This window comes from Mobula hypostoma, chromosome 1, assembly GCF_963921235.1.
Source record: "Mobula hypostoma chromosome 1, sMobHyp1.1, whole genome shotgun sequence".
Classification (NCBI taxonomy): Eukaryota; Metazoa; Chordata; class Chondrichthyes; order Myliobatiformes; family Myliobatidae; genus Mobula; species Mobula hypostoma.
The window spans coordinates 196,189,588-196,205,614 of NC_086097.1; the positions used below are offsets into that span (position 1 = coordinate 196,189,588).

General features: G+C 40.5%; 1 protein-coding gene across 1 annotated transcript in view; it reads left to right on the forward strand.

Moving 5' to 3' along the window:
* The window catches only part of colec12 (collectin sub-family member 12), a 135,888-nt gene that overhangs the window by 99,514 nt on the left and 20,347 nt on the right, over nt 1–16,027 (forward strand). The window contains exons 4-6 of the mRNA XM_063062579.1: nt 5,850–5,948; nt 9,587–10,633; nt 12,079–12,573. Coding sequence (XP_062918649.1) covers nt 5,850–5,948; nt 9,587–10,633; nt 12,079–12,573 — 1,641 coding nt within the window. The remainder of the gene's footprint in view (nt 1–5,849; nt 5,949–9,586; nt 10,634–12,078; nt 12,574–16,027) is intronic.

Here is a 16,027-nt window from a genome sequence, read left to right on the forward strand (position 1 = left end):
ATTGAAAGTGGCATCACAAGAAAGCTTTTGGCCCATTGGTCTTCATATATCAATGTATAGGGTACAGGAGATGGCATGATATGTTGGAAGTGTACAGTATAAGACATTGGTAAGGCCTAATTTGGAGTATTGTGTGCAGTTTTGGTCACCCACCTACTGGATAAATGTAAACAAAGTTGAAAGAGTGTAGAGAAAATTTACAAGGATGTTGCTGGGTCTGGAGGACCTGAGTTATAAGGGAAGACTGAATAGGTTAGGACTGTATTCTTTAGCATGTAGAAGATTGAGAGGAGATTTGATAGAAGTATACAAAATTATGAGAGGTATAGATAGGATAAATGCAAACAGGCCTTTTTTTCCACTGAGATTGGGTGGGACTACAACCAGAGGTCATGGGTTAAAGGGTGAGAAGTGGAAAGTTTAAGGGGAACATGAGGGGAAACCTCTTCACTCAGAGGGTCATGAGAGTATGCAATAAGCTGCCAGCAACAAGTGGTGGATGCTAGTTCGATTTCAATATTTAAGGTACATGGATGTAGGGAAATGGAGGGCTATGGTCCTGGTGCAGGTCAATGGGAGTAGGCAGTTTAAGTGGTTCTGATGTGGACTAGATGGGCTGAAGGGCCTATTTCTGTGCTGTACTTCTCAGAGGTCAGTTGGGGTGCAGTGATAGTTGGAGAAGAAATGATATAAACAACTGTAGCTACTGAGAGGGCTGAAGGGACAGGAGGAATACGGTACATTTACCTACTGAGGGTGATTTCTTCTCGTAGAGCCATCTTGACATGCTTTTCTCAATGGAAGCACGTTAGTGACTATCAAAGCATCACTTGTGCTGGATTGTGTCCACGTGGATAGAACAGAAGGACACAGCTTTAAGAATACCACTTTATGTTTGGAATGGGGAAATATAGCAATCACAAGTAAAGGACAGTGGAGATAAGCTTGGAGGGAACAAATGTTACAAATAGAATTGTGTATTGAGATCAAATAATGACCACAGAGTAATTCTGTATGTACTTTTGACCTTTAACCTTATATCTCAAGGCCATCCAGCAACTGCAAAATTAATGACTGTTCAAAAAGAAATTTAATCACAAGATGTGCAAAGCAAGTTCCTAGACTAAATATGAGTAAGCAAAGAATATATCTAATATCCATTGCTCGATCTTCAGGATAAAAACCTGAAACTGCCTTGGATGTAAAAGACCACATTATTTATGTTCTAATGAAGGAAATAGGGCACATACCCAACCCAGAAAAAGATATATTCCACAGGGTGCTATGATGCTATATTTCAAGTCAAAATTATTTACTACGTAATGAACAGTTAATGGAATAATATCTGAAAAAGAGACCCGTGCAGGAATTTATTTGAGTTAAATGCCAGTCGCACTTCCCTGGTTGAGGAAATCTGATTCCTTCAGCATGAAGAACTGTTGCAGCTAGAGTCGCACGTATCTGCAGAGGGTGACTAGGACATCTTTTATGCCTTTCAATGGTCCCCTAGTGCACCTGAAGGTATGCTACTGAATCAACTTCATGACCATTGGATCACAATGATTTCCTCATTAAATCTTCACAGGTAAAGTAGATGCGTCTTCCTACCCTCCAGGAGACCATAAATTTATGGGCACTGTTCCTTGTTTAAACCCCTGTTCAGAAATATTTTGTCAGGGTCACATAACAATAGCTTTCTTGAGTCATGGATGTAGGTGTGGTGAACTAGCCAAAGGCAGCATGATTTGTTTCCCGAACAAAAGTACTACTCATAATATTTACTACACAGAAGATGCAATGAAGTTGAACTGGTCCTTTGTGATGTTTATGATCCATAACTGCCTTTCTGTTCTCTCCCCCTATTATCAATTCCTTTTATCCATCCCTTCCGACATTGTGTCTCTGTCCTTCTGTTCTATTCTCTCGAATGTTGCTTCATCATTCAAAATATTTTTATACAATTGTCTCAAACTCTTCATGTTCCAATTGAGTTCCCCATTCAAATCACTGCCTGGGTTAACAAGTTTACCTTGAACTCTTTATTGGATTTTAAAATTGGTTTATTATTTTCACATGTTCTGAAGTACAGTGAAATGCTTGTTTTGCATACCATTCATACGGATCAATTCATTCCAACAGTGTTTTGAGGTGGTATAAAGGAAAACAGTAACAATGCAGAATAAAGTGTTAGTTACAGAGAAAATGCAGGTAGACAATAAGCTGCAAGGTCATAATGAGGTAGATTGTGAGATCAAGAGTCCATCTTGTCATACTAGGGAACTATTCAATAGTCATATAACAGTGGGATAGAAGCTATCCTTGAGCATGGGGGCATGTGTTTTTTCAGCTTTTGCATCTTCTGCCTGATGAGAGGAGGGAGAAGGGAGAATTCCAGGATGGGTGGAGTTTTTGATTACGCCAGCTGCTTTACCAAGACAGCAAGAAGAATGGACAGAGCCCTTGGAGATATAATTCTCCGTAACTTCCGCCACCTCCAACAGGGTCCCACCACTAAGCACATCTTTCCCTCCTCCCTGCCCCCCCGCTTTCCACAGGGATCACTCCTTACGCGACTCCCTTGTCCATTCCTTCCCCCCATCCCTCCCCACCGATCTCCCTCCTGGCACTTATCCTTGTAAGTGGAACAAGTGCTACACATGCCCTTACACTTCCTCCCTCACCACCATTCAGAGCCCCAGACAGTCCTTCCAGGTGAGGCGACACTCCACCTGTGAGTCGGCTGGGGTGATATACTGCGTCTGGTGCTCCCGGTGCTGCATTCTATATATTGGCGAGACCCGACGCAGACTGGGAGATCATTTCGCTGAACACCTACGCTCTGTCCGCCAGAGAAAACAGGATCTCCCAGTGGCCACACATTTTAATTCCATGTCCCATTCCCATTCTGATACGTCTGTCCACGGCCTCCTCTACTGTAAAGATGAAGCCACACTCAGGTTGGAGGAACAACACCTCATATTTCGTCTGGGTAGCCTCCAACTGATGGCATGAACATTGACTTCTCTAACTTCCGCTAATGCCCCACCTCCCCCTCGTACCCCATCTGTTATTTATTTTTATACACACATTCTTTTTCTCTCTCTCCTTTTTCTCCCTTTGTCCCTCTCACTATACCCCTTGCCCATCCTCTGGGCTTTTTTCCCCTCCTCCCCCTTTTCTTTCTCCCTAGGCCTTCTGTCCCATGATCCTCTCATATCCCTTTTGCCAAACAACTGTCCAGCTCTTGGTTCCATCCCTCCCCCTCCTGTCTTCTCCTATCATTTCGGATCTCCCCCTCCCTCTCCCACTTTCAAATCCCTTACTAGGTCTTCTTTCAGTTAGTCCTGACGAAGGGTCTCGGCCTAAAACGTCGACTGTAACTCTTCCTAGAGATGCTGCCTGGCCTGCTGCGTTCACCAGCAACTTTGATGTGTGGTTGCTTGAAATTCCAGCATCTGAAGATGTCCTCGTGTTTGCGCCTTGGAGGGAGGTTGGATTCAGTGATGTGTTAAGCTGTGTCTATGACTCTCTGCAGTTTTTTGCAGTCACAGGCACAGTAGTTGCCATATCAAACTGTGCCTTACATGGGCAGGCAAAAATTCATGCATAGACAAAAGTTGGTGAGGATCAAAGGAATGCTGTACTTCCTGAGGAAGTAGAGACACTGGTAAGTTTTTTTAGCTGTGGTTTCAATGTAGTTTGGACCAGAACAGGCTATTCATGATGTTTGCTCCTTAGAAATACTCCTAACTTCTCAGTCCTGATTTGGAGCACGTGCTGATTCAAAGGCAGTAGTTCTGCCTGGTTCTAATCCAGTCTGTTTAAATTTGCTGATCCTATAAAATGATGCATGTGTTCTCTACTCATGCAGAGCTAGGAGAAGGCAATTAGCAAAATACATTTTGAATTAAGAATGAAATTTGCTGTAATGAGTAAGGTGCAATGGTTCCAGAGTCCTACTTTACTGCAAGTAGAGCATCTGACTTGGCAGAAGATTTTCTTTAAATCAGACCAATGTTCCAACATTGCACTTCTGGCTGCTACCTTAAACCCATGTAGGCATTTCAGCACTTTTTGTTTCTTTTTCTCCTTCTGTACCAACAATTGGAAGGCTCCAGTGTTTGCTGAAAATGCAATCCTGAAAATAATGTGGCATTACTCAAATGCTGCCACTGCCACACGATGAGGACACCTGTGTAGGAGCCGTGTATCTATTTTCTGTCTGTCTGCATTGTATATTGTGGTAATCTGTCACATGAGTTGGGATGTGGTAGAAGCAAATGAGCATAGTTATGTATTCACGCTTTGTCTTTAGGTCAGTTTGGTCTAGTTGAGAGGGGGTGAGTCACGGGGTGATTTTTTTTTAAGGTCCACTAATTTGAATGCTAATTACACTATTATACCACTTAATATTGCTATTAGACCATTGTATCACTAATTTAATTTCATTAGATTTTTATTACTGTAAGATCATTCATCTTTGCTGGTTTTGTAATAAAGGATTGAATGTACCTTTCTCGACGTGAAGCTTAATTATTTTGAAAGCACATCATACAGTGCCAACCCCTGGCTTAGGCTGTCAGCAGTTTGGTTTGTTTTCAAGTAACCGCTGCAATCTGTTTCCATTTTGCTTGAGAGAAATGTCAAAAATAGGAGCTTTTACAAGAACAGCAACCTTCCATTACACAGATTGTTGGTTCTGGGCCACTGTCAGCTCTCCTAGCTGTGTTTTTTCTCTTGAAATATTGACATCTCTGAAGTTGGCTCATGCAGTCAGGAAATCATTCTTGCAACAATCAAATTTCTGAGCAAAGGAGGAATGATCCATTGGAGTGGAGCAGCAACCGTGTATTGAAATGAATCACAAACAGGATTCGGAAAACAAATCTAAAAATCTGGCAACACTACTGTGTCTGGATCATAAAGTAATTTATGTGTAAATGATGTATAAAAATTATGCGTCAGCTTGTCAGAAGAAAGTACAGTACTTCACATAAATGATAGCCTGCAAAACATATTGGCACATCAGTTAATTAATCAGACTAATAATACTTGGATTAATAATGGTGAGAGATGAGTTTAGATCCCCACCAGGGCAGCTGTGAAATTTAAAACAAAAACTCTCAGTAATGCTAACTACAAAGCCATCAGATCGTCATAAGAACTGCTCTGGATTTTCCGATTCCAGGCAGGAGTGAGTTATCCTTAACATTGTGTCCAGATTTCATGAGTTTTCATGGCATTGCATCAAATGTGGGCAAGCAAATTGTCTTCTCACTACCACCTTCCACAGTGTTGTATATACAAGCTTGGACCTATCAATGTAGCTCATTATGAATTAACCTCTGAAGGGCTTGAGCAAAGCCATTCATTTGGATTACAACCCTTAGTGAAAACAGGGAAAAAAGCAGATGGCTTGACCAAGTTACCATGTTCATCTGAAACATCTAGGATTGGTGTCTTATAGTGCCATAAACAAATTAAACAACTTAGCAATGCACCAATCTTCTTAATTGAAATACCTGGGTACATCCTGGCAAGTACATGCAAGGAGCTATATAGACAGAATATGTCCATTCTGGAAGAGCTTGCATGGATACCTTGAAGTGCAAATGCAAAGTTTCTGAGCACAGCATATGCTTATGGACAATATCATTAAAGTATTATAGAAATGTGCCTCCTCTTAAGTGAATTATAAAAATCAAGTCATGGAAAAGTAAATGAACTCTTATTTTGTCTGGTTTATCAGTAACTGTGTAAAGAATCCACAATAAAATCACAAAGCTTTTGATAAACTTGAAAAATGCACTTCTCAATATTACCTTATTTATCTTCCTTGATTATTCCAGTTGTACGGAGAATGGACACAGTGACAGAAGGAATGGAAACATCACAAAAAAGTTATTCGGAAAAACTAACTGCTGTTGAGACTGACCTGAAAAAATTAGGTAAAATATGCAACAATTATTGTGCCAGAAAGAAAATCAAATTGTATAATGATGAAACAAATATTAATTATCCTAGTATAATTGGGATCTTTTTAAACAAATAAGGCACAGGAGCAGAATTAGGCCACTTGGCCCATTGAGTCTGCTCCGCCATTCCATTATGGCTGATTTATTATCCTTCTTATCCCCATTCTCCTGTTTTCTTCCTGTAACCTATGATGCTCTAGTTAATCAAGAACCTGTCAACCTCCATTTTAAATACACCCAATCATTTGGCCTCCACAGCTGTCCGTAGCAATGAACTTCACAGGTTTGCCACCTCCTGGCTAAGGAAATTCCTCCTTATCTCTGTTCTAAATAGACTTGCCTCTATTCTGAGGCTATGCCCTCTGGTCCTAGACTCATCCACTCTAGGAAACATCCTCTCCATACCTACTCTCTCTAGGTCTTTCAACATTCAAACTTAACAAATATCCTGTAGTTAATTCAATATCATTCAACTTCTGAAAGCCAAGATACACCCACATGGGAATTATACATTTCTTAAACAAGAGAAAATCTACAGATTCTGGAAATCCAAAGCAACACACACAAAATGCTGGAAGACCTCTGCAGGCCAGGCAGCATCTATGGAAAAGAATACCGTCGATGTTTCAGGCTGAGACCCTTCAACAAGACTTCAGTATTTCAATATTCGATAGGTTTCAATGAGATCCTCCATTCTTCTAAGCACCAGCAAGTACAGGCCCTGAGCCATCAAATGCTCCTCATACATTAACATTTTCATTTCTGAAATCATTTTTTGTAAAGCAACTGTGGATCTTCTCCAATGCTACCACATCTTTACTGAGATAAGATGCTCATAACTTCTTACAATACTCCAAGTGTGGTCTGACTAATGCCTTATAAAGACTTAGCAACTCATTCTTGTTCTAATATTCTAGTCCTCTTGAAATGAATATGAACAATGAGTTTGCCTTCCTTTGACTTTGCCCTATTTTATTATGTGCCTCGAAACCTCATTGTTAATAATGGACTCCAACATCCTCCCAACAACTGAAGTCAGGTTAACTGGCTTATAATTTCCTTTCTTCTGCCTCCCTCCCTTCTTAAAGAGTGGAGTGACATTTACAATTTTCCACTGCTCTGTAACCATTCCAAAATCCAGGGAATCTTGAAAGATCATTACTAATACCTCTACAATCTCCTCAGCTACCACTTTCAAAACCCAGCAGTGTAGTTCATCTTGACCAGATGCCATACCTACCTTCAGATCTTTCAGTTTCCCAACCACCCTCTCCTTAGTATTAGCAACCGCACTTACTTCTGCCCCTAACATTCACAAATCTCTGGCACACTGCAGTGTCTTCCACAGTGAAGACTGATGCAAAATACTTAATCAGTTTGTCCACCATTTCTTTGTCCCCCATTATTAACTCTCCAGCATCATTTTCCAGTAGTCTAACATCCACTCTCAACTGTCTTTTACTCTTTACATATCTGAAAAAATCTTTTGGTATCCTTATTTATATTATTGTTTAGCTCACCTTCATATTTTGTAATTGCCTCTCCTTGAGTTTTTTTTTAAGGTGTCTTCTGTTGGTTTTTAAAAGCGTCCCATTTGTCTAACTTCCCACTAATTTTTGCTCTATTATATGCTCTTTCTTTTGCTTTTATGTTAACTTTGAATTCCCTTGTCAGCAATGGTCACCTCAGCCTACCTTTAGAATACTTCTTCATCTTTGGGATATATCTAACCTGTGCCTTCCAAATTGCCTCCAGAAACTCCGGCCATCACTATTCTGCTGTCATCCTTGACAATTATCCTTTCCAGCCAGCTCCTCTCTCACACCTCTGTAATTCCCTTTGTAATACTGATACATCCAACTTTACCTTCTCCCTTTCAAACCGCAGGGTGAATTCTATCAGAGCCTCACAATGATTCCTTTACCATGAGCTCCTCAATCAAATCTGGTTCATTACACAACATTCAGTGCTGAATAGCTGATCGCCAATCTCTAACTGTTGTACAAGATCATCTACCTTATTATGTGTACTATGTGCATTCAAATATAGCACTGCATCTAGTCCTGTATTTGTCACCCTTTTTGATTTTGCCCCCATTTTACACTTCAACTCATCGCACTGACTGCAATTTCACCCTATCATCTGCCTGTTCTTCCTCACAGTCTCACTGCATCAACTTGTGTACCAATTGAGCCATCCCCAACCCTATCAATCCAGTTCCTATCTCCCTGCCAAATCAGTTTAAACTCTCCCCAACAGCTCTAGCAAACCTGCCTGCAAGGATACTGATACCCCTTTTGTTCAGGTGTAGCCCATCCATTTTGCACAGGTCATACCTTCCCCAGGAGAGATCCCAATGATCCATAAATCCGAAGCCTTGCCCCCTGCACCACTTCCTCATCTACACAGTCATCTGTACCATCATCCTATTCCTATCCTGATTAGCACATGCTACTGGGAGTAATCCAAAGATTACCACCTTGGAGGTCCTGTTCTTCAGCCTCTTTCCTTACTCCCTATACTACCTGCGCCCCTCGCCATCAACATCATGGGGATTAACATTGATTGTTAACATAACCAAAACCAACCACAGAAATACTATGTGCCTAATATTAAATGAAGTGACTGACTATCACTTTCACCATGTCTGACCTGTGCATTTCCTATACTTGATTTTGTTTTTTAATGACAGAATTAAGGAAATTCAGCTCTATTTTAAGCAGCAGCAATCCAGTATTAATATGCTTCTGAATATCAAATCATCAAGGTTAAAAGAATACTATAGATGTATGGGTTTCTTAAAGTTCGTCATTCCACTAAAGCCTGTATATTAAAATTCCAGCATGAATTTAGCACTAGGGAAAGGTGGATGTAATAGCAGAGGTTAACCTTGGAAGGGAGAGGAGTACTGGAGTTGCTCTGGAGAAGATCAAAATCTCCTTACAGACTCTTTGTGAAAAGTCTTACTCAAAGGTATAGACTCTGGGAATACAATTCTTGTTATTATCAACCCCTCCAATGCCAGAGAAAGCAGATCTTCTGGCATTGTTGTGACAATGTTCAGGTAGAACATTACCTGTGAAACAGAGTAGTTATTTACTGTTCCTTACACCAGATATCCTTTAGTTGATCTAAGGAAGGTGTCATGTATCTCCCAAATTAGGAGCAATTTTGCTTTGTTGGTCTTTATCCTATCACAGCTGGATTGAGACTATCTGAACTGTTTTTATACTAGATATTTTAAAAAAGATTGCCCTTAATTTGTTAACCACTGCTCAGTCGCACCGAAAGTCATTCCCTATTGGTGGCTGCAAACTGAAAGAATTTAATTTCTGAGACAGAGTTGGAGTGCATTAGAGCTGAAGTTCTAGATTTGCATCATAAAAATATGGCCTTTGATTGGTTAGTAAAATTTTGGTATACATTTTTCAAATTATGAATAAGTTGGCCTCCATTATGGAACCATCCTTGTCAATTTTATCTTAATTCTACGTATCCATTAAACTATATAGTGCCCATTAAACAGAACTGTAGAAGACACAAAGAGGAAAATTGCATCTGCTCTTTTGTGATTATCCATTCTGTTTTCTACTGTTTACTATATCTTGTAGATGACCAGTCTGGTATGAAAGATCAAAGTACCACTTCAGAGCTGTCCAAGTTCAAAACCGATATTCAGTCCCTTCAGAACCAGCTTAATGATATTGCTGGCAGTGCCTCCAAAAACAAAGCTGCACTAGACAAGCTACAAGAGACTGAGCTATCAATGACAACCAGCCATAATTCCCTCAAAATCTTGTTGGATGGCAACACAAAATCTATCAGAGCCATTAACCAAACATTATTGACTTATAGTGGATACATCAACAACCTGGAGCAAAACACCGGTAAGCTGCAAAAGGACATTCAAGAACAGACCAAATCCCAGAGCAGTACGGTTATGAATCTGAGTCAAATAAATCAGACACAGATTCGGCAAAGGGATTTATTCAGTTCACTGCAGAAATCCGTTGATGATGCCAGTCAGGCAATTCAAAAGATAAGAAATGACTGGCAGGCTCTCCAACAGGCATTGTTTCAAGCACAAAAGGACACTGACTGGTTAAAAGAGAAATTACAATATCTGCAACTCCAAACAGTGAACAACTCTGTCATGGTGACAGGTAATAGTGACACTTTGGAGGATATGAGTAATCAGCTGAATTCTCTCATTAGCCAGATGGCAAACATTAGCTTTATGGCTAACATTCATGAAGAGAGTCTCAAGGATCTACAGAAATATCAAAAAGACCATGAAAATAAAACTGCTACTAGTTTTGAACAACTGGAAATACGCATGGATATAAATGAAAGAGATATTAGAACTATCATGGGCAATAGCAGTTGGACTATGCAACATCTCCGGTCACTAACAAACAACTTGAATGATATTAAAACTACTTGTACCAATACCTTAAGTCAGCATGCTGATGAGCTAGCCACCTTGACTGCCAACATGAACAGTATCCACATGGATAGCTCTCTAATCAAAGCACAGCAGAGTGTAATGGAAGCAAAACTGGACATTGAGGTTGGCAACTTGTCTATGATAATGGAAGAAATGAAGCTTGTGGACAAAAAACACACTCAACTGATTCAAAACTTCACAATTCTTCAAGGTAAACATTTTTCACAATCAGGGTGAGAGGGATTTATTTTTACCACCTGTCAATTAAATTCAGATAAGGATGAACAAACTTTTTTCAGACCACCAGCAGGGCACAGGTATCAATTTTAACCGGCGTTTCGATGACAAGCTCTACCATCTTCATCAGGGATGATGCCCAGGCATGTCTAGTTGAGTGGTATATTTACCCGTCATCCATCCCTCCTGCTTAGTTAGTCCTCAATCAATTAGGCTTCCGCTGTCCTACCTTGTTTTCAATCAAATTCCAGTTCTTACTTAGAGTGAGACCTTCATCTTTGTTGAAATTCTTTTCCTCTAGTTCTATTTCACTAGCCTCCTTTACCAGATGACCCCCAAAAACCATTGGTGTGGCTCAGCAGAAACCTGATTGGTTGAGGACTAATCAATCAGGAGGGAGAGACGATAAAATATTTTATTATTCACAAAATATCTGAAAATCAAAATATTAATATGTAATCAATACCTCGGCTTATGTACATCAAAAGCATAGCCAGGTGGCTACACATCAAGGAAATGGAAGTCATGCAAAAAACGAAGGATAGATCTATATGGAAAACCATGGTCACCAAAGTCCACATCGGACATGGTACCTAGACAGACAATCAATGTGAAGAAATAGATCTATAATTTTCAAGAAAGAAGAATAGGCTTGTAGAAGTATGAATAAATTACGAAAAATAAGCAGAGAATCAATGGGATTAAGATAATCATCTATAAATTGTGAAAACACAGAGCTAGAAGCTATAAAATATTCTTAACAGTTACAATAGATTAGGGCTCAGAACTTTATACATTTAAGTTTTGGGTAAGTAATGGGGAAATTATTCTGCACTGACGTGGTCAGTCCAAACTCTGCCATGCATCATTTCAAAGATGATGACGACCTGGCCAAAAAGGAAATTGCAAGTTCAGGTTGTTTCTTGAGGAGCAGTGAATATCAAGAATATAGGTTCAGCAGATGAGTTACATTATGGTGAGGGTACTGAGGTCAATCATTGACATCAGACTTGGAGCTAGGTTTGGGGATTGTAGAGGGAGAGTACATAACAGAGGATAATGAATCTTTGCCCCTATAGGTGAAGGCCAGATCATTAGATGACTTCAGGTAAAGAATGGAAGAGGGAACCTTTAAAAAAAATTATTATGCATAGTAACTTCAATGGAGGATATATTTTTTGTCGAATTAATAAACCCTGTGAAATATTTGTGATCAAGTTTTTTGAGCACATTTGGTGTCCTCCTTCTAGGTTGATGAACTGTGTGACACCAGATGTATAAAGCTCCTCTGTCTTTATTGTTAACTTAAAGAGGAGCACTTCCATTATGGTGACTGAGGAATTATGAAACTAAGTTGAATATTTTTATTTCTGACCACAGGACATGTACTAAAATGCATGTTTTTTAATGAAAATATAGGTCCTCCTGGTCCAAGAGGTCCTAAAGGTGACAAAGGAATACAAGGACCACCTGGCAATAAGGGAGCAAAAGGACAAAAAGGTGACCTGGGAGAAGAAGGAATTCCTGGACCGATAGGTCCAAAGGGTTCTCGAGGTCCTGCAGGAAGTAAAGGAGAAAAGGGCAGTCAGGGATCTAGAGGGCCACCTGGCATGAAAGGTCAAAAGGGTTCAAATGGAAGACCTGGAACACCTGGAGCAAAAGGAAGCAATGGACTGCCAGGTCCCAGTGGCAAAATAGGTCTTCCAGGAGCACCTGGGGAACAAGGCCAACCAGGAGCTGCAGGAAGCAGAGGGCCACCAGGACTACCAGGACCAGTAGGACCACAAGGACCACCAGGCCCAAAAGGACCACAGGGCTTAGCAATACCAATGACTTCTAATGGTCAACTAAGCCATTCTTCTGGTCTTGCAGGACAAAGAAATCATCCTTCAACGGTTACTCCGAAGCCAAATGGTAAAAATCTTTAATTACGGTATGCACTAGATTAAGTGTCAGAGAGAAATACAGCACAAAAACAGGTCCTTTGACCCATCTAGTCCATAACGAAAACATTTAAACTGCCTACTCACATCAACCTGCACTGGGCCCACAGCCTCCAGACCCCTACCATCAATGTACCTATCCAAACTTCTCTGAAATGTTGAAATCAAGTTCATGTGCACAACTTGTGCTGGCAGCTCATTCTACACTCTCACAACCCTCTGAGTGAAGAAGTTTCCCCTCATGTTCTCCTTGAACTTTCACCTTTCACCCTTAACTCATGACCTCTGGTTGTAGACCAACCCAACATCAGTGGAAATAGCCTACTTGCATTTACCCTATCTATACCCTACCCCTCATAATTTTGTATACCTCTATCAAATCTCCTCTCAATCTTTTACGTTCTAAGGAATATGGTCCTAACCTATTCAATCTTTCTTTATAACTCAGGTCCTCCAGACCTGGTAACAACCTTGTAAATTTTCTCTGTACTCTTTCAACCTTCACAAGATCACAAGACAAAGGAGCAGAAGTAGGCCATTTGGCCCATTGCGTCTGCTCCACCACTCCACCATGAGCTAAATTATTCTCCTATCTAGTTCCAATTTCCGGCTTTTTCCCCATATCCCTTGATACCCTGACTATCTATTGATAGATACCTATCAATCTCCTCCTTAAACACCCTCAATGATTGGGCCTCCACAGATGCATGTGGCAACGAATTCCATAAATCCACGACCCTCTGGCTAAAAAAATTTCTCCTCATCTCTGTTTTAAATGGGTACCCTCTAATTCTAAGACTGTGGCATCTTGTCCTGGACTCACCTACCAAGGGAAATAGCCTTTCCACATCTACTCTGTCCAACCCTTTCAACATTCGAAATGTTTCTATGAGATCCCCTCTCATTCTTCTATACTCTAATGAATACAGTCCAAGAGCGGACAAACACTCCTCATATGTTGGGCCCTGCATTCCAGGAATCATCCTCATAAGTCTTCTCTGAACTCTCTCCAACATCAGTACATCCCTTCTAAGATAGGGGGCCAAAAACTGCACACAGTATTCCAAATGAGGTCTCACCAGTGCCCCAGAGAGCCTCATCAACACCTCCTTACTCTTATACACTGTTCCTCTTAAAATGAATGCAAACAACGCATTCGCTTTCCTTACTGCCGATCCAACCTGGTGGTTAACCTTTAGGATATCCTGCACAAGGACCCCCAAGTCCCTTTGCACTTCTGATTTTTGAATTTTCTCCCCATCTAAATGATAATCTGCCCGATTATTTCTTCTTCCAAAATGTACAACTGTACATTTCTCAACTTGGTATCTCATCTGCCATTTCTTTGCCCACTCTCCTAAACTGACCAAGTCTCTCTGCAATCTTTCCGTTTCTTCAACAGTTCCTGCTCCTCCACCTATCTTGGTGTCATCGACAAACTTAGCCACAAAACCATTTAATCCATAATCTAAATCATCGATATACATTGTAAAAAGAAGCGGCCCCAACACCGACCCTTGCGGAACACCACTAGTAACCGGCAACCAATCAGAACAGGATCCCTTTATTCCCATCCTTTGCTTTCTGCCTATCAGCTAATGCTCCACCCATTCCAATATTGTTCCTGTAATTCCATGGGCTCTCATCTTATTAAGCAGCCTCTTATGCGGCACCTTATCGAAGGCCGTTTGAAAATCCAAATACACATCCACAGCCTCTCCCTCATCAATCTTATTTGAGATTACCTAAAAAGTTCCAATAGGTTGGTGAGGCAGGATATTCCCTTCATGAAACCATGCTGGCTTGTTTACATCTTTCCTGTAGGTATGTGACCAAAGCTGCACACAAGACTCCAAATTAGGTCACACCATCGTCTTGTACAACTTCAACTTAACATCCTACCTCCTGTACTCAAAACATTGATTTATGAAGGCCAAGTGCCAAAAGCTTTCTTTAAGACCCTACCTACCTGTGACACCACTTTCAATGAATTATGTACCTGTATTCCCAGGTCCCTTTTTTCTACCACAGTCCTCAGTGCCCTACCATTCACTGTGTAAGACCTACCTTGGTTGATCCTACTGAAGAGCAAAACCTAGTACTTGTCTGCATTGATTTCCATCTGCCATTTTTTAGCCCACTTTTCCAGCTGATGCAGATCCTTCTGCAAGCCATGATAGCCTTCCTCACTGACCACTACACCCCCAATCTTGGTGTAATCCACAAAGTTGCTGATCCAGTTGACCACATTATCATTCAGTTCATTGATCTAGATGACAAACAACAAAGAACTCAGCACTGATCCCTGTGGCACACCACTAGTCACAGTCCTCCAGTCAGAGAGGCAAATATCTACTACTACTCTCTGGCTTCTCCCACAAAGCTAATGTATAATCCAATTTAGCACCTCATTTTCCTGGTGAACTTTCCATGCAGGGCCTTGTTAACTGCCTTGTTGAAGTCCATGTAGACAGCATCCACTGCCTTGCCTTCATCCACTTTCTTCGTAACTCCCTCAAAAACTCTGTAAGATTGGTTAGACATGACCTACCATACACGAAGCCAGGCTGACTATCCTCAATCAGTCCATGTCTATCCAAGTATATATTGGGTTCCTTAAAATACCTTCCAATCACTTTACCACAATTGATGTCAGGCTCACCACCCTATAATTTCCTTGTTTCTAATTAGAGCCTTTTTTAAACAGTGGAATGACATTGGCTATCCTCCAATCTTCTAGCATCTCTCCTACCACTAAGGATGATCTACCCGGAGAATTAAAGAATTTCAGAGTTGTATACTTTGATAATAAAATAAACATTTGAACCTTTGAACCTTTGAACCTTTAAATGTCTCCGCTAGGGCCCCGGGAATTTCTGCATTTGTTTCCCATAGGGTCCAAGAGAACACCTTGTCAGGCCCTGGGGTTTTATCCACCCTGATTTGTCTCAGGATAGCAAACACCTCCTCCTCTGTAATCTGTACAGGGTCCTACTAGTCTGTCTCCCTAATTGTTTGGTATGGGAGCCATTATAAGAAACAATTTGAGTTATTTATAAAATCAGAAGCTGTGATTCTACTATGGCTTTTAATGACATTGTGTGATAGCATTTTTATAGGTAAGGCAAAGGTAGAAAAATGCATGATAAGCAAAGTGGTGTTAGCAAATGGATTGTGGATCTGAAGTTAGAAAGATCAGCTATGATCTTATTAAATGGAGTTACAAACTTGAGTGTCAGAGTAATCTTGCTTCTAATTTGTATATTCTTGGATATAGTCCATAACAAGTTTCAAAACATGTATTCCATTACACCAAAAAATATATTGTTTACTTATAAGACTAATATATTTGCTATGTACATAAAGGCTATTCTTTGCATAAATATAGACCATAAGACCATAAGACAAAGGAGCAGAAGTCAGCC